Below are 24,043 nucleotides of genomic sequence, written 5' to 3'. Positions count from 1 at the left end.
AGGGTTTGGGAGATTAAGAATGATCATGAGAATGAGAAATAGCTCTGAGTGCTTGCTAGAAAGCTTGAGGAATCCCAATTGGAGCTTGCTAAAGCCATAGACAAGGCTTAAATGGTTGAAATTTTTCATGAGGTAGGGGAGTGTGTTTTCAACGCAAACAGCACAAACACATACTCCCCTACTTCAAAATGAGAAGTAGGCAATGCAAGCTCAAAGCTACTTTATAGAGAGCTTATTCCGTGAAGATTTCAGCCTTGGAGGTTACTTGAGTCATTGAAAGGCCTGGAAGAAAGGAGAAGCCAAGATCCACCATGAAAGCTTGAGAAAATCTTGAGAGAAAGAAGAGAGAGACGCTAGCTCTAAAAGTAACCAAAGTTTAACTCTAGTAATCCCTGTTTAGACTCCAATTAGAGTCAAGAACCTTCAAAATGGGCCTCCATTTGACCACGACCTGCCATTTCGGCCAAGAACCTCCATCTTCCTCAAGATCTCCTTTAAGAAACCTCTAAAATTAATCCCGACTTATTGTATAGAATCCCGACTAGTCACGATTTGAACTATACCAAACCCTGTGACCAAATCTTGGTACTCCAATTATCTACTACCTGTCCTATGACTAAATTCTCCATGAAAGTGACTCTTTCCATGGATCAAAGTCCATGCTCTGATACCAATGTAAAGAAGGTTGCCTCTTCAATGGAAATTACACAAAGACTAACAAGAAATGCTAAGCAACAAGAAATGCTGAGAACCATAGCTTGCCACTACTTAATTCAAGATGCCTTACAACCAAGAATTACAAGAGATGTTGAAGCCATGGAAGCTTGAGAATTAATTGATGATAGCTACTGCAAGGAACTCACCCCTTACAATGGTGGGGAAGGAATTACCTTCAAGCTCCAAGAAGTGAAGATGTGAAAAATGATTAACCTAGATCATTTACATTGGCATCCTCTTGCCTTTTATACTCCAATTTAAAATTGGCTAATTTCCTAACTAAGGTAGCATGAAAGTTGCTTTATTACACAAAAGATGATTGACATTGAATAAAGTGGATGGACATTAGACACATTCACCACTTTGATGCTAGCTAACAAACGAATAGACATTGTGAGTGTGAAGACAAGCCTTGAGCTCTCAATACATATTTCGGCATCTAAGTGGCCAATCGAATAGGCCTACAATCATTTATTTGAACATGATGCCAAAAAATAAAAATTGACCTTGATTGGTCTATGTGGAAACACAAGGAGAACGGACATGAGTATTTCACAATCCATTAGTTCGTCCTTGTGCAAACCTACCCTTAGCCAATTGGAAAGGCAATCGACCCCCCTTATGTTAGCACACCATCGTGGAAGACAGAAATTCATGACTCTTCTTTCTCAATCCGTAACGCCATGGCGGGAAACTATCAAGACATGGACAGTATCTACTTCACATAGCAACAATGTTGTGGCCAGGTTTTTCGATGATGATGCTTGACTATGAAGAAGTCTCATGAGCTTGAGTTGAAGGGAAGCATTAGAAAAGGGGGCTAACTACTTATCAAAGCTTAGAAAAAATAGACGAATTGATTATGGGGTAGATTCAATTAATGGGGAGCAAGTCAGATTGGCATAGAATAGGCCGTTAAAGGATGGACAACATCTATGAGCATATTAATGGAGTCAGATTGAGTGATGATGAGCCTGTTGGCTCTAGAGGATGCCTTTGATGGAGAACCCTAAGAAGACTAGGGAAATATATTGGGTAGCTAGGCAACCCCATGCTGAATGCTCTTCTGCTTGATGGTCTTATGGGCATGCTACTACATCATCTACTTGCAAGGCAATGATGACCATTTCCTCTTTACCACACCTCCTCCTCACCAACTTGAGGATTTCATGAGAGAGAGAGAGAGAGAGAGAGAGAGAGAGAGAGAGAGAGAGAGAGAGAGAGAGAGAGAGAGAGAGAGCAAATGGTTGAAATTCAAATGTAAAGTGCAACGCAAGTGCGAGAGCTAATGTGTGACACATGAGAGATTGTGTTTGTGATACCACATGTATGTTTTTGAAATTTTGTAAATTCTTTATATATATTTTTGAGCTTGAGACACATGAATGGCTGCCATGTAGGCTTGGTTGTATTTTGGTACTTTGGAGTGTTGCCTTTATTGAATTCCTTTTAAAAATGAAAAAATAAAAAAGATAAAAAATAAAGGATAAGAGATGCGAATAAAAAAGATAAAAAGTAAAAGATAAGAGATGTAAATATCAAAGTATAAATACCTCTATACGTAAGTTAGATATTCAAACTTTTCTCCAATGCTGAATCGATGATGACATCCAAGGTTCCAAGAGAATTTAGAGGTAAGGGGCAATAGTCACGTGCACCAAGCGCCTCTTCTTTCTGCAAATCTCCCGGCTTGCGTTCTGGAGAGAAGCTCGGGTGTTGTTGGCCCTCGATGATCTCCTATTACATCAGTTGTAGCAGCTTGCTGCACAGTGGATGCTCATCAACGAGCGAGAGTTCTGTCTCGAAGCAGAAATGTGTTCTGCTCCTCTTTCGCAGGAGCACGAATCATTTTCCAGTAAGAACGAGCTCCGCCCAAAGCCATAACTCACAGCAGCAAGATGGCACACCCTCGGAAGGCCATTCTGCTGACCAAGGCTCACACAGGGCGTGTCCCTCTGGCAAAGATGGCAGGGGAGCAGGGAATCTCTGCAGTCTTTCTTCCAAGTCTACCAGGGTAGCTATGGCATGGCAGCATTGGAAAAATGTTGGAGCCCCCAAGCTCATTGTTGCACCTATGGCAGATCAATCGGAGCTCCCGTTTCGGATGCTGTGCAGGAAGTACGGTGCGACTGCTGCCTACACCCCCATGCTTCATGCCAGACTCTTTGTGGATGACCCAAACTACCGTATGGATTTCACCACTTGTCCGGTAGAGTTGCTTGCCACTCCATCCAAGACCTGCTCCATAAGAACCTGACATGAGAAAACTTTCCAGTAAGTAGCTTAAACTGCATATCAATGGCATGCACGGAGTATATCCTTAATTCTTCAAGTCAGCAATGGTGAATCATAAACACCCGGTTTGTAATGCCATGGTTATAGATGAGACTCATGCAAAGTTTTTTGTGACAAGTCCAAACCAAGAAGTCGGATTCAAACTCTTAAGATCAAAGTTGAGTTTCTAGCATTTGTATGGTAGTAGGATATACTTACAGGAATAAGGGTGAGGCTATGGCAGAAACTTGCACAGAAACACATGTCAAATTGATTGATGCAGACTGTCCACTTGGATTCTCGGGTTGCAAACACGCATTGGAGCCTGGACTAGTGGAGGATAATTCCCACTGTCACCTGCCATGTGGTTTCCTATACTGGGCCTGGCATGCCTCACAGAATTTTCCACCTCTTTAGTGGGAAATGCCGCCTTCCATTTGAAGTGTTTTCAGTGTCTCAAAGGAAGTCTGCAGCAGCCTGGGTGTAGGAATGCTGCAGAGCAGTGGCTGGCAGGGTGTTTGGACTTCAGGAGGGAGGAGAAGGATCATCATGATCAACAGATCACATACAAAAAAGTGCATTTAGACTTCAATAGTCTTCTGAGCTGAATGTGCTTGCTACTCGTGTGCTCATGGTTACATTTTTTACAAGGGTTGTATTTATCTACTAAATACATTTCGGTATAGTTGTTCTTCTACTCTAATATCACAGACATGTGAAGGATTGGACTAGATATTTACAAATAGGTCATGCTCTTTGCTACACTTGATCTTCATAGTAGCACTGCCCTTCTAGGTGCTCAAAGGTGTTTGTGTGAGAATATACATTGAATGGAAACAATAGCACACAAGACAAGATTACAAATACACATGAACTAAATAGTAAAAATAAATATAGACATGAGGTGGCTCAGAAGTGGGCAATGGGATACATCTCCTAAACATAAGGATATAAAGCGTACTAATAGTGCAAAGCACAAGGCTTTGAAATGTGGTCTCCACCAATGCTCTCTCTTTTTTTGTAGTGAGTGTTTATAATATGTCAAATCTTAGGAGTACTAAAGTTAGGTTAGAGGAAAGATACGAAGTCACAGTAAAGAAGCAGAAGTGATTGTTGTACGCCAAGGAGCTAAATCCTCCCAAAGGGAGAAGATTAGCATATTGAACAAGATCTAATTGCCAATATAGAAGACTCTTAATCTTGGCAATATATCACTAGATGCGTGCTGTAGAGTCGAAGAAGAAATTCCGAGTAACCCGATTATGCCAACAACTCCAAAGTTTGAAAAAGTGGAACAAAATCTTCATATATGGTTGCATCGGGGTGGGGTATTTTGCCATAGCAAAAATCTAGTTAGAGGGACATAGCAACAAGCCAACCATAGCTCTCCAAATAATTGACAAGAGGGTCCATATTTTCCTAGCTAAAGAGTAGGAAATAAATCTATGATGTGGGAATTCTATATTGGTCATGCAAAAAAACAATTGCTATTTGATATGCGACATTTTCAAAGAGCCAAGGCAAGGGGAACTCCAACAATGAGCACTCTCCAAAGAAAGGCCTTGTATTTGAATGGGGTCTTGTTCAACAGCCAATCTTCCATCTCAATTGTGTTCTACCAAGTTTGAGATTTATGCATGCTTGAAACCGAATTGGCTTTGGTGATCGACCAACGATGATCCTTGATCATGCAATGATACACATGGTTAGCTGAAGCCTTTTGAAGATTAAGATGGTTTGTAAGATTTCAATCCTATTAAAGACGATTATAACCAAGTACGGAAAAGGGTTGCATAGGTTGTTCGGCCCTCTCAATCTAGCGCCATAAGTTACAATATCTATGAGGAATCTGAAAGTCTTGTGATTGTACAAAAGGACATCAACACCTTGCAACTCACAAGAGTGGCATCAACAATAGAAGACAAACCTAGATGTGCCATACAATTACATTTTAGCCGGTCCTCTTGTTTCTCATCCCAAGAGAGCAGGCACGACACAGCTAGCAGTTCCAATTGAAAGGAGTTAGTTGTCAAACGATCCTCTCCCAGATGCTAGTATACATTTGTAAGAACTAGTTGCCAAGAACAAGCCAAACGATTCACAAAAAAGGAGGAGGCTGTTGATGGGAGATCCCAGTCTTCTAGAAAGAAATGGACAATAAAAACTAAAGGGTGATGATTAGTGCACATAGCTTTGAAACTGACCATCGAAGAGCCATCACATGGGTCTCCACATCTTGAATAGCTGCTCCACCCATGCTTTCCGGGGTGCAAACGCAACTCCAAGAAATCCAAGAAATACTTGCATGCAAGGAGTCCTCTTTCCACAACATGAAACAAATGTGCCTAGTAAGACCATTCAAGGTAGTGGTATTCCAAGGCAGGAGTGGCAAAAAGTAAGCAAGCATGGGCAGCATGATGGCTTGTGCAATTTTGAGATGTACATGATGTAAAGAAATGCTATACCATAGAAACCACAAAAACAATCATATGCCAAATGCATAGACTGATAAAGAAACATAGTTAGGGTTAGGCTAATGTAGAGACAATGAACACAATGAATAATAATGAATGAATATTGAATAGAATACAATGCTCAATGCAAAAAACACACTATGCAGTGAAGGATATTGTTTTTTGAACTCCCGTGTCTTGAGGATCAAAGCAAAGAGTATGAGTTGGAGAGTGTGTTGAACGTTGACAAATTCTGAAACGCAGCAAGGTAACCTTCAAATGTGTTTGGCATTAGCAAATGTGGCAGAGATGTGCCGGATTAGTGTCACATGAGAAGCAAATAGGGTAAAATCAGCAAACATAGATGATGATGATGATGTGGCAGCAAATATAGTAGAGGAGGGATTGGGCAGCAGCTAATGATCAAAACACAGCCTCTAGAATGATGTTTGTGGCTGGCCTGCCACTTGCTGCTCAAAATGCATCATGATATGGAGCCACTAGTAGTAGGCCACAGCTCCTGGCTGGTCCATGCAGGGTGGAAAGTGACAAACAAGAGTAAACACAGCCTTTTGGGCTGGCTGAATGCAGGTGACAATAGGTTGAGAGTAGACAACAGCAATGCTTGGCTGGATAGCAGCTGAACAGTAGTTGGAAAAACTAAAAAATCTGCAAGAGAAGGCCAGACAGCAGGTGCCTTGTTGAGAAACCACTTCTTCAGTTTCTTCACTTTAGTTAGGGTTTCGCATTGATAGCCCTAAAAATGGCGAGCACCCTCATTTTGGGCACTTTATCTTGGAGTGGGCGCCACCCTAGACAGCTGAGACCTACAAATAGGCCACCTCTCCATTCATTCTACACTCTTCATTCATTCTCCACCACACATTCTTCCATCATTAGACATCCTTTTCATTTTTCCATCATTAGACATCCTTCCCTTCTCTCTCATACCTCTCCATTGCCCTCACACCCCTTCAAGAGGACATTGCGGTTCGTGGTTGGCGTCTATGTTCTCGCCATTAGCATGGCGACTATCTCCATCATCATGGCATCATCGCAGGCTTCTCTAGCTTGCGTTTGCAGCATTAGGAGGATCTCCACCAACAAGCATCAACACCCATCTTCTTGGTATCAACATGGCATTTGCGTTTTGCAGTTTGGAGGCCTTTCCCCTACTTGGCATCACCTTTTCCAGCTTGGTGATAGTCCACTACACCTGGCAGCGTGTTTGCCGTACACACTGTGTTTCTCCTTACATTGTTGCATATTTTGACATGCTTGATGATGTTAGACAGTGGTGGTAGCTTTGGCTGAGATATCCTGTGTGTATGGGGTGTGAACAGCAAAGCTTTGGCATCTGCAAGTTGCAAAATTGAGATTGAGACTGGATGGAGGGTAGCATACCTATTTATAGAAAGTTTGGGTCCTTCCAATTAGGGTTTGTGCTTATGGGACATAAATACTCTCTAAGAACACATTTTTTAAAAATAAAAGATTTAATTCTTTAATTAATTGAGTTTTAGGATGTTTTAATAAAGCTATGCATTTTTAGCTCAAACATGAAAGGGCCAAGCTTGGGATTTCCAATAAAAAAATTTAGCCTTCAACTTTCGCGAGATCCATTTCAGCAAGAGCTTTGGGTGAGCATCAACACCCAAGGGGTATCCTAGATACCTGATAACATTGTGATGGGGTAGTACCATCCCTTGCCATTCCAAGGATTGAAAATCGGTTTAAGTGTAGGTGATGAGGGAGGATTTCGCAGCATTAGTATGGAGTCTAGAAGCATAACCAAGACAATTCCAAACATTCGCCTTGGGTGTTGGGTGTAAAGGCCCTTACGCTACTCCCTTGTATATATTACTTTACACATGTGAATACACCCTTGAGGGTGTAAGTGTACTGTACCCTAAGTATAAATACGTTCTTTTATTCTGTGTGTACCACACTGGTACATACCCATCCCTCGACTCTTCACTCTCACTCACTGCACTGAATAGTTGCACACACCTCAATTGACGTGCATATTTTTTGAGTGCTTCTTCTTGCACTCTTCAAACTAGTATCAGAGCATTGGAAAACGTGTCTGCAATCTCAAGGACCGAAACATGCAGTCATTGTTAGTTGTGACCAACAAGCATAGTCAATAGGCAGGCATGACATTTCGCACCAGGTGATGAACAGGGTTTGTAGGTGATAGGCATGTGGCAGGCCACAGGTTGGCGCGGATAGTCGACGGTAGGAAACATCAGTTGTAGGCCACGAACTAGCCTGCGGGACTGGTGACAGCTGGCAGGATTGGCTATAGGTTGGCAGGACTAGTGATCGGTAAGCGGCGTCGATTGCAGGCGATGGACAACAGACGATATGTCATATGTCAAGGGTTGGGCCATTCGTCATTTTTCTTGGTATTTTTGATAAATTTTTATTCCCTCCAGCAAAGCAGGCCCCTTATTTATTAACGGAGATTCACGACCACAAGTACAGGACATGGATCTATGTAGATTTATACTTGAAAATTTGGGGCTTTTCTCGGATTTGATGCTGGTCATGCAAAACAGTGACGTTTGACCTAGAAATTGTAGACATTGTGCACATTTGCTCCGGAAATTTTGGGGCTTTTCATGTACAAGTGAAATTTTGCTTAGCTGAGCCAATTTCATTGTAATTTGTGCACATTTGGATTCCAAAATTTGGGGATTTTTGCAGAATTTGTGAAAATTCTGCAACATTTATCCGCATTTGATACTTGGGATGATGTATTGATGCAATTGGGGTAGATTCATTGCAAAAATTTTGGGGCTTTTCGCTTCGGAGATGCATTTTGAGCCGATTTGTGCCTTGACAATAAAACTACAACAGATTCACTGCTGAGTGGGAGAAATTTGGACTTGGGATATATCAAATGTTATAAAAGGGCAGCTCCTCTTGGTACATGTATTGTTGAATGATCATTATGCAGTGAAATAGTGGTATACACAGCACTTGGGTTATTGCATTTGGGCATTATGGTGATGTATTACTGAAGTGGGAGTTGTCGTTTATGCAAATGTATCAGATTTGATTCATGTATATGTTGTAATCGGTACTTGAGAGTGAAATTGCAGCAAAACATTTGTTTCTTGGATACCTTTCGAAGTACAAGTGTGTGTACTTGCTGTTATATTCAGCAACCTTGCTGTTGGTTGAAAGTATTCAGCATTTTGTTGTAGTCTTTTATTGCTGAAGATGGCTGGCAGTGCATCTACATGTGACACAAAGAATCTCTTTGAGATTCGTAAATTTGATGGCAATGGCTTTGATCTTTGGAAAGATCGTATGCAGAGTATACTTTTTCTGAAGGATTGTGATGATGCTTTGGCTGAACATAAGCCTGTTGCTTTGTCAGATGAGGATTGGGCTTAAATGAATGAAAATGCTATTACTTGTATTACTTGTATTAGAATGGCTATCACAGATGATATCTTGGTTGATATCAAGGAACTTACTACTGCTTATGCGGTTTGGGAGAAACTCAAGGCTACATATGAGAATACAACTCTTGTCAATCAGGTACATCTCATGCGAAAGTTGCTTAACTTGAGGCTTGATAAGTCTAAGTCTACCTTAGAGCATTTAAATGCTTTCATGGTATTTTGAGTCAGTTACAGGATGTAGGCTTGCCAAGTTTTGATCCTAAATTGAGGGCTATCTTCTTACTCATGACTTTGCCCGATTCATGGGAAGCATTGGTTGTGTCATTGAGCAACAACCCCAACTTGGCATTTGATGGTGCGCGTAGTTCTATTCTCAATGAAGAGATTAGAGGCAAGACAAGTGGGGAAAACAGTGGATCAACTTACAATGTAAGAGAAAGAACCGAAAAAAGGTCAAATGCTGTAAATAAGAACAAAAATCATAGCAAAAGCAAGGCAAAACAACAAGATGTCACTTGTTATCAGTGTGGACGCAAAGGGTATAAAAAACCTGATTCCAAGTACTATAAAAAGAAGCAAGAATGCAAGATTTAGGCTAATGCAAAAGGCAAAAAGAATGAAAAGGATGATAGTTCTATCCCAAAAGAAACAGAGAAGACAAATGTGATATTTTATGTTGTTATTGAGGAGATAGAAGAAGATAAAGATGTTGATTTGCTTTTTGCATCTTTAGATCCACATGCTATGATAGTAGAAGACATGTATATCACTAAAAGGGATGTGATAGATGCCTTGTTGTTAGCTCATGATGGTTTGTCACAATCGTGGATTCTTGACAGTGGTGCGTCATTTTACGTAACTACATGTTTGGAGTGTTTTTCTTCTTATGTAGAAGGCAACCTTGGGAAAGTCTATCTAGGAAACAACCATACATGTGATATTAAAGGAATATGCACCATACACTTGGCTCTTGAAAATGGTCAGGAATTGATTCTTCATGATGTTAGATATGTATCTAGCATTAAGAAGAGCTCGCTTTCTATTGGGCAGCTAGATAGTAGGGGTTACTTCACTACCTTTGGTGGTGGAATGTGGAAGATACAGAAAGGGTCTGCTAGTCACTAGAGGTGGTAAAAAGGGAACTCTATATTATCTCTACTGCAAGGCACTTCTTGGAAAGTTTGTTGCAGTTGCTGAAGTGCAGCCACACATGGAGTTATGGCACAAGTGTCTTGGACACATGACCCAAAAGGGTTTACAAGCACTTTCTTCACTTGGAAGAGTTGATGTTAAAAACTCAAAGCTTGACTTTTGTGATGATTGTGTTTTGGGAAAACATGTAAAGAGTTCATACTCTCATATAGCCTCTAGGAAGGCATGCATCTTGGATTTAGTCCATTTTGATGTATGCACCATGCCAATAAAAACTCATAGTGGTTTTTGTTATTTTGTCTTTTATTGATGACCATTCTAGAAAGCTATGGTTTTACTTGCTTAATCAGAAAAGCGAGGCATTGGACGCTTTTAAAAAGTTTTATGCATTTGTTAGTACTCAAAAGGGTTCGAAATTGAAATGCATAAGAATTGATAACGGGGGAGAGTATGTATCAGAAGAATTTAATAAAGTTTGTGATGTCAATGGGATTAAACGATAGCTTACAGCTCCTTATAATCCATGATCTAATGGTGTGGCTGAGTGAATAAATCGCATGTTATGTGAGAAGATTCGGTGCATGCTGTCCAGAGCTAATCTCCCACAATCATTTTGGGGTGAGGCACTTAAAATTGTGGTGCATATTTGCAACCGATCTCCACACTGCACTTGAAAGTGGCATCCTTGAAGAGGTTTGGTATGACAAACCCATTTCATATGACCACCTAAGGGTCTTAAGCTGCGAATGCTATGTACATGTACCTGTTAATAGCAGAACCAAACTTGACATGAAATCCCATAGAGGCATCTTCATGGGTTATGGAGATGAAGGTGAAATGGGCTAAAGAGTTTGGGTTCCAAGCATGAAAAAGGTGCTACGCAGCCGAGATGTGGTATTTAATGAGTCAAAATTGCCGGAAAATGCCAGATCTAATGACTTGGACAAAAAGAAAGTAAACTTTCAGCATGATCAACCACTTGAACAACCATTAGCCCCACTGAAAATTGAGCTCCATTTGATGCTGGTTAGATAATGAGCGTATCATCATTGAGCCAGATGAAAATGGGCATAGCAAAGGGATGCTAAAAACCAGTTTGGGCAACAAAATCAGCATGTTGAAAATGAATTATAGCAGCCAGAAAATCTATTACAGCAACCTGAACATGCAGTTCAGCAACCAAATAATGAGGTCATTGATATTTCTTTGGATGTGGATCCATTGCTTGATGACACAGATCAGTGGGTAAGAAGGTCTACACGTGTCAACAGTTTCTTGGTGCTCTAGATTGCAAAAGATAATAGCACTTTCTACCACTGAGGCTGAATATATTTCAGCCATTGAAGCTTCGAAAGAAGCTATTTGGCTTGGTCGTTTGGTCAAGGATTTTGGGCTGCCCACCAAAACACTTGTACTTGGATGTGATAGCCAGAGTGCTGTATACCTGGCTAAGAATGCCATGTTTCATGCACGAACCAAACATATTGATGTGCGGTATCACTTTATCAGACAGGTTCTGGATGATGGTCTAGTCATGTTGGCTAAGACCAAAACACAGGATAACGTTGTAGATGCTCTTACTAAAAGTCTTGCAAAAGCTCAACATGAGCTTTGCATTCGACTAGTGGGAGTTGGTTAAAGGTTTGCTTAGGACCTTTAAGTGGGAGGTTGTTGGGTGTAAAGGCTCTTATGCTACTCGCGTGTATATATTACTTTACACATGTGAACACACCCTTGAGGGTGTAAGTGTACTGTACCCTAAATATAAATACATTCTTTTATTCTTTGTGTGTACCACACTAGTAGAGACCCATCCCTCGACTCTTCACTCATTGCACTGAACAGCTGCACACACCTCGATTGACATGCACATTTCCTGAGTGCTTCCTCTCGCACTCTTCATTGGGAAGATTATCCCTTCTTGCATTCAGAATCATGAACATGTCATTTTCTAATGATTGAGCAACAAAATGCTGTCCGAAAGGAAGGGATAAACCAATCAACGGTGCGGTGTTCACCATATGGGATAACATAGCAGCTAGATGGCCTTCCTCCTTTTCTGGGTGACATAATTCTGGTGCTGACGTCATCTACTGGAGTGCTGGAACACTGTGTTTCAGGCAGGGCTGCATCCATCTGTGCTGTATGCATAGTTTTCAGCCTGCCTAAGGCTGCCTTTTGTGTCTGCACCCCCTGCCCACCCTGTGTTTTCAGTCCAGGCTTAATTCCCAGAAGGGTTTTGGCTTTCTGGCCTTGGATGCTCTCCGATCTACAATTCTGACATAATCAACACTGCTGTATAGTAGACAAGACAGACCTTGAACAGGTTGAAGACATCCTTTTTTAGGCTGTTTTCTCCATCAACTGCAGTGTTTCGTGTGTTTTCTTGCAGGTTTCTTGAGAGTCATCCATGGCAAACGACGATGATAGGCAAGATGGTGTGGATTGGGACTAAGGGGACCATCGAGGTGACAATTGTGGCTCAGATAATAGGATGGACCTTGACTTGGTTCCTTCCCAATCACCGTCACATATTTCTCTCCCTTCTCAATCTCTAAGGCTATAAGTCCCCAATTGGCTAGTATGGCACCTTTTGTGTATTGTCCTGTGAAGAAATACCCTAATGCAACATAGACTAAAGTGTACGACAAAGCATAAACTTAGAAGAACATAGTTAGGGTTAGGGTAACTTAGAGACAATGAATATAGAGAATTTTGGGTGAATGACTGAATATTGAATAGACAATGCTCATGTAGCAAGCAAACTGTGTAGGAGTGAAAACTATACCCTGAACTCTGTGCCTCGAGGACTGAAGCAAAGATGCTGAGTGGAAGAGTGTGTCGTACTCTTGACGGATCCCGAAAGGCAGCAGAGGCAGCCTCCAAGACTCCAACACTAGCAAACAGCCAAGGAGGCTGGATCTGATGCAAACAGGCAGTAGATGAGAGAAAAAACTACAAACACAAATACTTGTAGGGTGTCAACAGTCTGGGTGGCAGTAGCAAGGACCAAATGCAGCAGTGTGGAGTGTGTAGATTGTTGGGTGGGAGCGAGAAGGTCCAGGCAGTCGCAAGGCAGTTTGCTGCAGTAAACACAAAAAAAACAGGCCGCCAGGTTGATGCGCAACCGTCAGAAGGGTAGATGACAGTAGGTGATAGTTGGAATGGTGTAGATTGCGAAGTGAAGGTTGGAAGTAGATGCTAGACTGAAGTAGACAGCAATGGGCAGCTTCGACTGAGATGTTCTCCACGAACGAGATGTAGGCAGCAAAGCGAGAAAGGCTTGAAACTTGCAAAAACGAGATTGGGACTGAATGGAGGGCAACAACCCACCTATTTATAGAAAGTTTTGAGACCTCGTACCATGTATTGGTTTAATTAATTTAGGGATTTAATTAATTAAGCATTTTTGGGGGTGTTTAAGTGGCTAATCCAGTATGTAATGCTTATGTTAGCTCAACACCCCCTTAGGCCCCAAAACTGAGCAAGAAAGAAAGCCCAACTCAATTTGTTTCCATAAAATAAGACAACAAACCAAGGTTTGTCATCTCAAAAGTAAAGCAAAGCTGGGCCTTTATCTTTGGTATGGTAGTAGAATCAGAGCCAGTGATAAGTAAATCATCTACATACAATAGGATATAGCTGATCCCCTTTGAAGTAGTATGGACATAGAAGTTCGGGCCATTAGGGATAGAATGATAAGGAACTCATCCATCCTCTAGAACTAAGACCATGGTGCTTGCTTTAGTTTGTAGAGAGCTTTCCGCAATCGAAAGACCTTATCTTTCTAGTTAGTGGCATAAGAAAAATTGAAAGGTTGCTTCACATAGACCTTCTTCTCCAAGTAATCGTTTAGGAAGGCACTTTTGACATTCTTCTGATATATTGGCCAACTGTGGTGAGTAGCGAGTGCAACTAACAGACGAAGTGAAGTCAACCGCACTGTAGGAGCAAAGGTGTCTTCATAGTCAATACCTTACTTCTATTGAAACCCTTGCACCACAAGAGGTGAGCTTGTTATTTGTTCAAAGTCCCATCAACTTGTAGCTTAGTTCTAAAAATTCACTTTGTCTCAATGACTTTCTTGTGGCTTGGACAATCCACCAAGGTCTAATTCTCATTTTGGTCAATACTCTCAAGCTCCTTTTCCATGGCCTCTCGCCATTAGGGGTATTGAAGAGCCTCCTATCAATTTTCTGTGGAATTTAGTGGAAGGATCCTTGAATCCCGCATGGTTTGCTAGTACCAGTGAGGTAATGGGTCTCGTGGAGGGGACATGGGAGGTGAATTTGTAGGTGGGTTAGGAGTGGGTAGTAGACTTGGCTTAGAAGGCATTATCTTGCTAGGAATAATATGAGGAAAGGGCACATAATCTAGTGTAGAAGACTGCACAATGTCTCTCTCATCAAACACTATATCCCTCCTAATGATCATGTTGTTTGTTTGAGGGTTGAACAAACAATAGGCTTTCGCTTTGGAGTAGTATTCTACAAAAATAAGAGATTAGCTCGGGGAGTGAGCTCATTTTGTCATTAGGGTTGTGTGTGTAAGCATGGTTCCCAAAGACTCTAAAGTGGGAAACTACAGGCCGAGAGCCAAAGAATGCCTTATACGGAGTCCTCTGAGAAATAGATATTATTGGGCACCGGTTGAGGATGTACATCAAAGTGTTAATAGCCTCGATCCAAAGGTGCTAAGGGAGCTCTGTTGCAAAGAGCATAGAGCGTGCCATATTTATAATGGTTTTGTTCCTATGCTCTACAACTCCATTTTGAGAGGGGGAGTTGGTAGAGGTGAGCTAGTAGGAAATACCATGCCCATGTAGAAACTTGGAAAACTTGTGGGAGGTTAACTCGCTCCCACTATCACTCCTTATGCATCCTCCATGAGGACCAGTTTGGTTATGCATTAATAACATCCAAGTAGAAAAATATGTTAAGGCATCAGACTTATACTTGAGAAAGCACATCTACATGTAACGAGAATGATGATCCATAATAAAAAAGAAATACAATGTGTTGTTTAGGCGGTGGAGGATGTTGGCTCACAAAGATTAACATGAATCAATCTAAGAGGCACCTCTACTCTGTGTAGATTGCCGAGGGAATGGGATATGGTGCTATTTCCCAAGTTGATGAGCTTTACAAACATCCCGCAATAGCTTTAGGCGGGGAAGGCCATCAACAATCTGATGACACAGTAGTTTATAAAGAGAGTTGTATCTAAGATGTCCTAAGTAATAATGCCAAAGATACTCAGTGCTCGTAGGCTCCCGCGTAGTGGCTAAAGCTTGGAAGTGGTGGAACCAAGAGACCTCAACTGTCGACTTGGAAAGAAATTGTCATGTGGTACTAGCCAATAGGTTGTGCCTCACTGTGAGCAATCGCTAAACCAGTTTGAGAGTCAAGGACCTCGACTGTGGTCGTTGTGAAGAAGAGTGCTCAACCCAATTGGCAAAGCTGCTGAATGGTAACAAGTTCACCCTTAGCTAGGGGACATAGTATACATCATCCGGTGTAGTGCGATTCAAGCTCGGTAGTGGAAAAATTGATGCAATTTTGAGCCTAAATTGTGATGGAGGAGTTGTTTCCAACTCAGGCATACTGAGTTGTAGGGGCTTGGGAAGTGAAAATGTCCGCAATGGGAGTCATATGATGAGTAGCTCCACTGTCCACAATCCAAGGAGTAGCTGAAGTACTTAGTTGTGATGAGTGGGCTTTTGTAGTCACCTCGTTAGGAGGCAACTCGCAGATGTGGACAAGACTCGCGAGTCGCATCCTCAAATGTCTCTATGGAAATGATGTGGACCTTGGTAGACCAGTTGGTCAAGCCTTCTAGTGTTGAAAACATTGTTGATTGTGATGACTGATTGGTGGTAGTGTGGGTTTGACTTTTCCACTGCGTGTACTGAGAGGCTTGCCATCACCTTGCCTACCCTGTTGGGGATTACCCAATTGAGGGGCGGGGTTCGGATTCTTAGCTTTTGGTGTTGTGTCTCTTACCTTTGATTGACACTCGTCATCAAAATGGCCAGCCTTTTGACAATGTTGATAATATTGATTTTTCTTCAGTACATTCTGCCACCCAGGTTTTAGAGATGAGTGGGAATTTCCTTGGGTCTCACTAGTTTGGCTTTGATTTTGATTTTGATTGAAATTTTGATTTTGTTTATCCTTGCCTTGCTACCCCTTCTAATAAGAAGCAACGGGAGTTCTCTATAGAGGTCAAACTATGAAATTGATTGAACAATTGGGTGTAATGCAGTAGTTGACACTCAAATTCATGGAATGTGGGCATGGTGGGCTATGAAATTACTTGTTGCATAAAATAGAAGCATTTCCTTGGTAGTTTGTTTAGAAACAATGTGACTTGGTTGTTCGAGGACTTGGGAGCCCCTGTGGTAGAGAACTTGGTAAGAAGGCGCTGATACTTAGCCAACTTAACTTTCAAGTCATTGTAGTCATTGATTTAAAGTTTTGGAGCTTATGATCCAAATTGATGCAACGGGTCCTATCTCAAGCCGCATAGGGGTCAATCAAGTGTGCCCAATGCTTGGATGCTAAGTCAAAATGTTGAAGTTGTGAATGAAATTTAGGTAATACACCTTGTATCATCTCGACAATAGCGGAGACATTTCTAGCATTGCATAAGTGGACAACCTTGTATGAAACGAGTTCGGGATCAGGTTGGGATTCCAACCCTTGCACAAGATCCCATAGGTTGTGGGAGTCAATGATATATCTCATTAGGTTTAACCAAGTAGTGAAGTTTGACTTGTTAAAACGAGTCTTATCATTAAAGGCATGTTGGACTGATGAGAATGAAGAACCATCAGGTGTTGGATAAATGGAATAGGAAGGGGGGGGGGTTTGAAGAGGGATAAGTGAGAGGGGGAGGTGGGTAGGCAGAACTAGGTTGATAGTGTCCAATGGGTGCCCAATTGATGTGAAGGCATTGTAACATGAATGTTTCCATAAAGTGCCGGTGGAGATGGAGGCACTGGGATACATTTGATATAACTTGCGGAAAAAAGGGAGTAAATTCAAAAGATTGAGAAGTAGCATGTGCACTTGACATGGGAGTGAATGAAGGTGGAGGAGAAAATGGCTTATACTCCATGCCAGTTTCCACATAAGGGGGATCAGTCCTTTGTGGAACTTTGGTCTTTCATGCAAAATCATTAGATCGGTGCATTGAATCTAAAGGGGAAAACTCAAATTCATCTTTAATCTGCTATTGAGCTCAATACATGAGAATGAGATCGTACTTGGCTCGTGAAATCTCATATGCTCCGTGGACTCCACGGTGGTTAGAAGACTCTCCGGCCATGTTGGATGGAGGAGCAAGCTATGAAGCCCACTCTATTGCGTGTCTCGATGTGCTAGGCTTGAGAGCATCATGATGATGTGGCGAATTTGTGTTCGAAGTCATCTTGCCCTCATGTTGTTCTTGCTTCTTGCAAAGGGCTTCGAGATCAAAGGCCAAGGTTTCGTGGAAGAGAACCTTGCTTTGATATCATGTGAAGAAATACCCTCACGCAGAAACATAAGCTAAAGTGTATGACAGAGCATAAACTCAGAAGAACACAGTTATTGTTAGGGTAACTCAGAGACAATGAACCTAGAGAATTTGAATGAATGACTGAATATTGAATATACAATGCTCATGCAGCAAACAAACCATGTAGGAATGACAATTGTACCCCAAACTCTCATGTCTTGAGGACCGAGGGAGAGATTCTAAGTGGAAGAGTGCCATACTCAATGGATCTTGAAACGCGTCAAAGGCAGCCTACCAGAGTCGAACACAAGTAAACACAGCCAAGGAGGCTAGATCTGATGCAAACAGGTAGTAGACGAGAGAGAAAACTGCAAACGCAAATAGATGTAGGGTATAGACAGCTTGGGCGGCAGCAACAAGGACCAAATGTAGTAGTATGGAATATGTAGAGTACTGGGCGGTAGCTGGAAGGTCCAAATGCAGGCGTAGGAGTAGTCGCCAAGCAGTTTGCTGCAGTAAACGTAGAAAAATGGGCTGCTAGGCTGATGTGCAGCCACTAGAAGGGTAGATGACAACATGCAACAGCTGGGAGGGATGTAGACTGCGAAGCGAAGGCTGGAAACAGGTGCTGGACTGATGTAGATAGAAATGGGCAGCTTCTGTTGAGATGTTCCCCATGAACGGGGTATAGACAACAAAGCTAGAGGGCTTAAAACCTGTAAAAATGATGTTGGAACTGAATGGAGGGCAGCCCCATCTATTTGTAAAAAGTTTCGGGACCTCGTATTGCGCATTGTTTTGAAACTCTCTCTCAAACCACACACCAATTAAGGGATTTAATTAATTAAGCATTTTTGGGGCTGTTTAAGTGGCTAATCCAGCATGTAATGCTTATCTTAGCTCAATAGGTGCTTGTCCTACCCTCTCTTCTCACATCAGAAAAGTTGGATGGGATTGGGTGAGTGTATTCTCAACACTTTTTACCTTTTGGATTTCGTGATAGTCGCGATTTTTTGACCATGTTGGATCAACGGTGGACTCCATAACTTTATGGCACTGGCTCAACGCTTGGGCTTGTCCTTTTCTTTTTAGAGTCGTGTAGGTTCTGTGCTCGTGCATGAAAATGCGTCCACACTGTTGCAAAGGTTTGGAAGAGATTTGCATCTCTCTACCAGGTCTCGATATTTGGGCATTGTATAACCCTCGAGCGAAAGCTTTGATAGCTATATGTTGCGCAGATTCCCCTCCATGAAGGACTGCATCTACAAGATGAAGGAGATTGGGAATGAGCTAGCATCCCTTGGTTTTGGAGGACCTTGCTGTGACATTTCTCTCACATCTTTCATCATTGAAGTATGACGTGTTCTACTACAATCTTCTCACCTCTTGTATGAGGGATACCATTACTTGGGACGAGCTAGTCCCAATAGTGCTTGAGTTGAAATGAGGAAAAAGTCCAAGAAATAATTTAGAGAGGAAGCCCAAAGGATATCCCAAGTGTCCACACTATGGGAAAACTTTGCACCCCAAGGGGAGTGTTGGAAGAAATATCCTCGCCTTCATTTGGGAGTGAAGGATGGAGCTATATTATCAGAGCCTCCCTCTACCTCTACTTCCTAGTCTACACCTGCTATTACTCATGAGTCAGTGTTTCTTCACATTCGTAAGATGGAGTTGTCGTCTTCAATTGTCTCATCTTTTGAGAGGCCTTGGCTCATAGATAGTGGTACATTGAGGCATATGACATCCTAAGGAGATTGGCTCTAGGATCTTCATTTATTTAAGAGTATAGTCACTGTAGGTGCCATTTCATTGGTGCCTATTTGTGATGTTTGCACCTTATCCTTGTTGCCTAATCGTCCATCTCTAGGCTTCATCTTAGAAGTCCTACATGTTCTAGACTTGGGCTTCCATCTCCTTTGTGTTCATGGCCTTACGAGACTCAGTATTCAAGTTGTCTTCATCGAACAGACCATCTTTGTTTATGATCCCAATTTAGGAGCCATTCTTGCGATAGCTTGGTAGGGGAAGGGCCATATAAGCTCCACTCCCATTTTAGTGTGAAGGGCCTCTAAGGCAAATTTCTATTCTAGCAACTGTTTTGTGCACCTTCCACCCCATAGGTCCTATCCCATCCCCCACTGTCTCTTCTAGCAGTTCCCTTGTGCCCCCCATCCCTTTTAGAGGGGGATGATATTGGACATGCAATTGTGGATTTCCTAGGCGAGGTGTTTTAGAAGAGGATTCCTAGGATCGCAAGGAGATTATTTAGGATTGCAATCTTCTACGGTCCTTTCCTTCATGTGGCGGCCTCTTTCCTTTGTCATCAAGTTACCATTCCCTGTTGTTTGCATACCCATCCCCTAGCCCTCGGTCCTTGTTGTTCTTCTTTGGTAGGTTATGGTGCCTTTGATAGCTCCTCGTTGACATCTCTCCTTTGGAGCAAAGGCTTGGTGTACTCTTCTTGATTAGAGCTTTCTAGAGTGATGTGTTTGAGGCCTCTTCGCTTTCCTTCGCCTATGGTGGCATCTTGTTGCATTGGGCTTTCATTCCGAGAGGTGGTCTTACTCCTTGACTTACATTCTTCATCAATAGATTTCATGGGAAGTGACACTCCTACCACCTTGGAATCCATTCGTCTCAGTTGGCCTTTTGCCACATCTAGGATTTGAGGGGGTGTTCATAATCGTATGTTATATATAGTCATCTCTTGCCCACGAGTCCTAGTTTGAGTCAGATGAGGACATTTGAAGCTTTGACATTGAGATTGTCTCTCGGTTTGTGTCCTAGACACTTTCAGTGGTGGTACTAGTGCATTATTGTTTTGGCACGGTGGTCACATTAGTTTTAGGGCACATTGATCAGATCAGCTCTATTTTGGTCTTCTACATGAGGTCAGCTATGTTGGTCATCTACATGAGCTTTGACATTGAGATTGTCTCTTAGTTTGTGTCCTAGACACTTTTGGTGGTGGTACTTTTTGGTATGGTGGCCACATTAGTTTTAGGGCACATTGATTAGGTCGACCATATTTTGGTCCCCTACATGAGGTTGGCTAGTTTTTGGCTCCTTTGGTTGTATAGCTAGTTGATTCTCCACCATACTCATTCCATTAGTTAGTTGCATAGTAGCCACATTAGTTTTAGGGCACATAGGTCAAGTCAGCTATATTTTGGGCCTCTACATGAGGTCAGCCAGTTTTTGGCTCTTTTAGCTATAGATAGCCAGCCCACTCTCCATTGTATTCATTCCACTAGTTAGTCTTCTCAGCCATCCTCCATCATCATCTTCTTTTTCTGCTTCTGTTTGGCACCCGCACTAATGCTTTGAGCTTTGAGAGTGTGTAGCAGGATAGAAAAAGCAAACAAGGAGAGAAGGAGATTGCAAGAGAACGCAAGTGAGAGAAGGAACAATCTGACTCCAATGGCTGAAGGATACAAGGCTGCAACAGTCAACCTCAACACACAACTCTACACGTCAATGTGGGTGCTAGACAATAGCAAGGGATGAGAGAATTAGGAGGGGTGGTTGATCACAAAGGATCAATGATGGGGATAATGAGAGTGAGAGGGCAAGCTACCTTTAAATAGACACCCTAGGGCCACAATTGGTAATAAAGTGGCCAAGGCCATAATGTGTGCGCCTAGGATAGCCTACAATGCCCACAAAGAAATGCAATGATGTGTCCTCCATCTAAAGTGCCTAAAGCATGTAAATGATAGAATAGACAATATTAGAGCTCCTAATGTTCTCATTTGACTTAGATTGATGCTCATAGATAGGAGATGACGATACGAGACACACGTTTGTTAACAAGAGCTGTGTGTTGGGGCTGTCATAGATTAGTCTTTGTATCATTCAGTCTCAGTCAGATTGTTTCTTGCTCTGCATTCCTTCTCTCTCTCTCTCTCTCTCTCTCACTTTGTGTTCACTTTCCTTTTTACTACATGCTCTCATAGAATCATGTGATGAAGGAAGAAGCAGTACTTCGACTGGTAGTGGGGAGAAGTAGTTGCTATGGGCATCAAGAGATGCCTAAAGATCTGCTGTGGAAGATGAAGCCTCCATGCTGCTAGAAGAACAAGGCTTAAAGAAAAATGAAAGCAAAGGGAAAGGCTAACAACCCATGTCTTGTCAGAGTGCAGCGATGCGGAAGCATGGGACCAAGACTGAGAGAGAGAGAGAACGCAGAGAGAAGAGAGAGAGAGACAGTGGAAGATGAAGATCTGCTGTATAAGTGTGCTGTATACAAAGATATGCAGATATATACATGGGTGCAGTGCGCTGGACTGCGTGTCTCCACCTCGATGGTGCAACCTGCTGTTCACCTCGAAGTCCGCTGCAGTCTGAACGATCTCCTGCCTGAAATCTGCAAACAGAGACGGAATCTGCATGAATCTCCAGCCTGAATCTGCGATCAAAAGTGTGAGAAGACTGCTGGAAAATCGACTATAAATAGCCACAAAACAGGCGCCCAATAAATGCAGGTCGGCTGCATTAAATGCAGCCGACTGTCCTAGTACAAGTCGGACTGCCATGTGGCAGTCCGACTGTGCAGTCCGACTTGCTGTCGGCGGCCAGGACCTGATCGCTAACACCCCCTCTCAGAGCCTGGACGGGGCAGAAGCCTGAGGGATCTGGCATGTCTCCGAAGTAGAGCCTCGAGAAGCGCCTTCGTAAACAAATCTGCAAGATTGTCCTCTGTCTTGCAGTACTCCACAACGATGGTCTCATCCAAAAGCTTCTCTCTGATGAAGTGGTACTGGATCTCGATGTGCTTCGTCCGGGCATGGAAAACAGGATTCCGTGCCAAGACAATGCAACTCTCATTGTTGCATTGCAGCAAAGTAGGACGAGTCTAGGGGTAGCCAAGCTCCTCCAACAATCTCCGAAGCCACACAGCCTCACATGTGGTAGAAGACGCGGCCCGATACTCCGCCTCAGTAGACGAAAGGGCTACCGTGGGTTGCTTCTTGCTACTCCATGAGATAACACCTGCACCCAAGGTAAAACAATAACCTATTGTAGACCACCGGTGGTCCACATCACTAGCCCAATCCGAGTCGCTCCAACTTGCAAGTACAAGATCTGAACCGCCTGTGCCTGTTGGATAATGAATCCTAAATCAGATGTCCCCCGCAAATACCGAAGTATCCTCCAGGCAGCCTGCTAATGCACCGTCTGAGGTTCACTCATGAACCCCGCCAAGAGACCAACAGCAAAACAAAGATCAACACGAGTGTTGAGGAGCCAAATCAATGATTCAATCAACTGACGATAGCGGGAAGCATCTGCCATGGGAGAAGCTGAATGTGAAGTGGCCTTCCAGTTCGGTTCCATAGGAGTAGAAATGGTCCGACAATCCTCCATCGCAAAAGAAACCAAGAGCTCCTGTACATATCTCTGCTGAGAGATGAAAATCCCCCTCTGAGAGTGATAAATCTCATGGCCCAAGAAGAAATGAAGTAGACCCAAATCCGTCATCTCGAACGTCTGATGTAAAGCTGCCTTCATCTCTTTGACCTTCTGTGCATGATCACCTGTGACAATCAAATCATCAACATACAACACAAAAAGCACACAACCAGCCTCGGAAGTGTGTATATAAAGCTGCGGATCGGCATTGGAATGCCGATATCCCAACTGTGACTGAAGGAACGAATCAATCTTCTCGTTCCATGCACACGGAGCCTGCTTGAGGCCATACAAGGCCTTCTTCAACCTGTAGACTTTTCCATCTGAAGATCCAAAGCCAGGAGGCTGCTCGACATATATCTCCTCCTTCAAATCACCATTGAGGAAGGCCGACTTCGCATCCAACTGGTAGAGAGGCCATCTCCTATGGCCAGCCAAGGCAAGAACAGCTCGAATAGTCGCCATATGAGCAGTGGGGGCAAAAGTGTCATGACAATCAATCCCTGGGCGCTGTGCAAAACCTTTAGCAACAAGGCGAGCCTTGTGCTTGTCCAAAGAACCATCGCTAAGGTACTTGGTCTTGAAGACCCATTTGACGCCAATCACCTTCTTATTCGGGGGGCGTGGCACGAGATACCAAGTGCCATTCCTCTCAATAGCCTGCAACTCGGCTTCCATAGCTTTTTTCCATGGTGCGGACTGTAAAGCCTCCTTTACGGAGGTGGGCTCTTGATCCTGCATAACACGGGTAATCAAACAATAGTTAGAGCAAACAAGCTCCGTAGAATGTGCCTGGTGCCTTCGTGACCGCCGCGGACCATCCTGCGGTCCCCACTCCTCACGGACCCCCTCGATCCCTGAATCACGGAGTGTGTCACGGGCCCAACGAGGAGGCCGGACCTCTCCTCATCTCTCTTCATCAGCTGAAGACTCTGGGATATCCACCGGTGGTAACTCCTCGGGGGTGACCGGTGGAACAGTAGACTCTGTATCGGAAACAGAATCGGAATCAAAAGGCGCGGGCTCCAAAGGAACTGTCTCGGGAGCCTAACTCTCCCCTGGATCTCCAAGAACGGGATGCTCCTTACCCGCTACTATGGTTGGAACCTCCACGAA

The 24,043-nt window shown here is 42.9% G+C and overlaps 1 protein-coding gene across 1 annotated transcript in view; it reads left to right on the top strand.

Annotated features, from left to right (window-relative positions):
- Positions 1-2,318: 2,318 nt before the first annotated feature.
- LOC148037117 (uncharacterized) overlaps positions 2,319-24,043 on the top strand; it is a 47,544-nt gene continuing 25,819 nt past the window's right edge. Inside the window, exon 1 of the mRNA XM_087676051.1 lies at positions 2,319-2,926. Within this exon, the coding sequence (XP_087532177.1) occupies positions 2,447-2,926 (480 nt within the window). The 5' untranslated portion in view covers positions 2,319-2,446. The remainder of the gene's footprint in view (positions 2,927-24,043) is intronic.

This window comes from Lygodium microphyllum, chromosome 4, assembly GCF_053477565.2.
Source record: "Lygodium microphyllum isolate KBCC chromosome 4, Lygodium_microphyllum_v1.1.10, whole genome shotgun sequence".
NCBI classification, from domain to species: Eukaryota; Viridiplantae; Streptophyta; class Polypodiopsida; order Schizaeales; family Lygodiaceae; genus Lygodium; species Lygodium microphyllum.
Note: the sequence above shows the minus strand (reverse complement) of the source record. Positions and strands in the feature narration are given on the sequence as shown.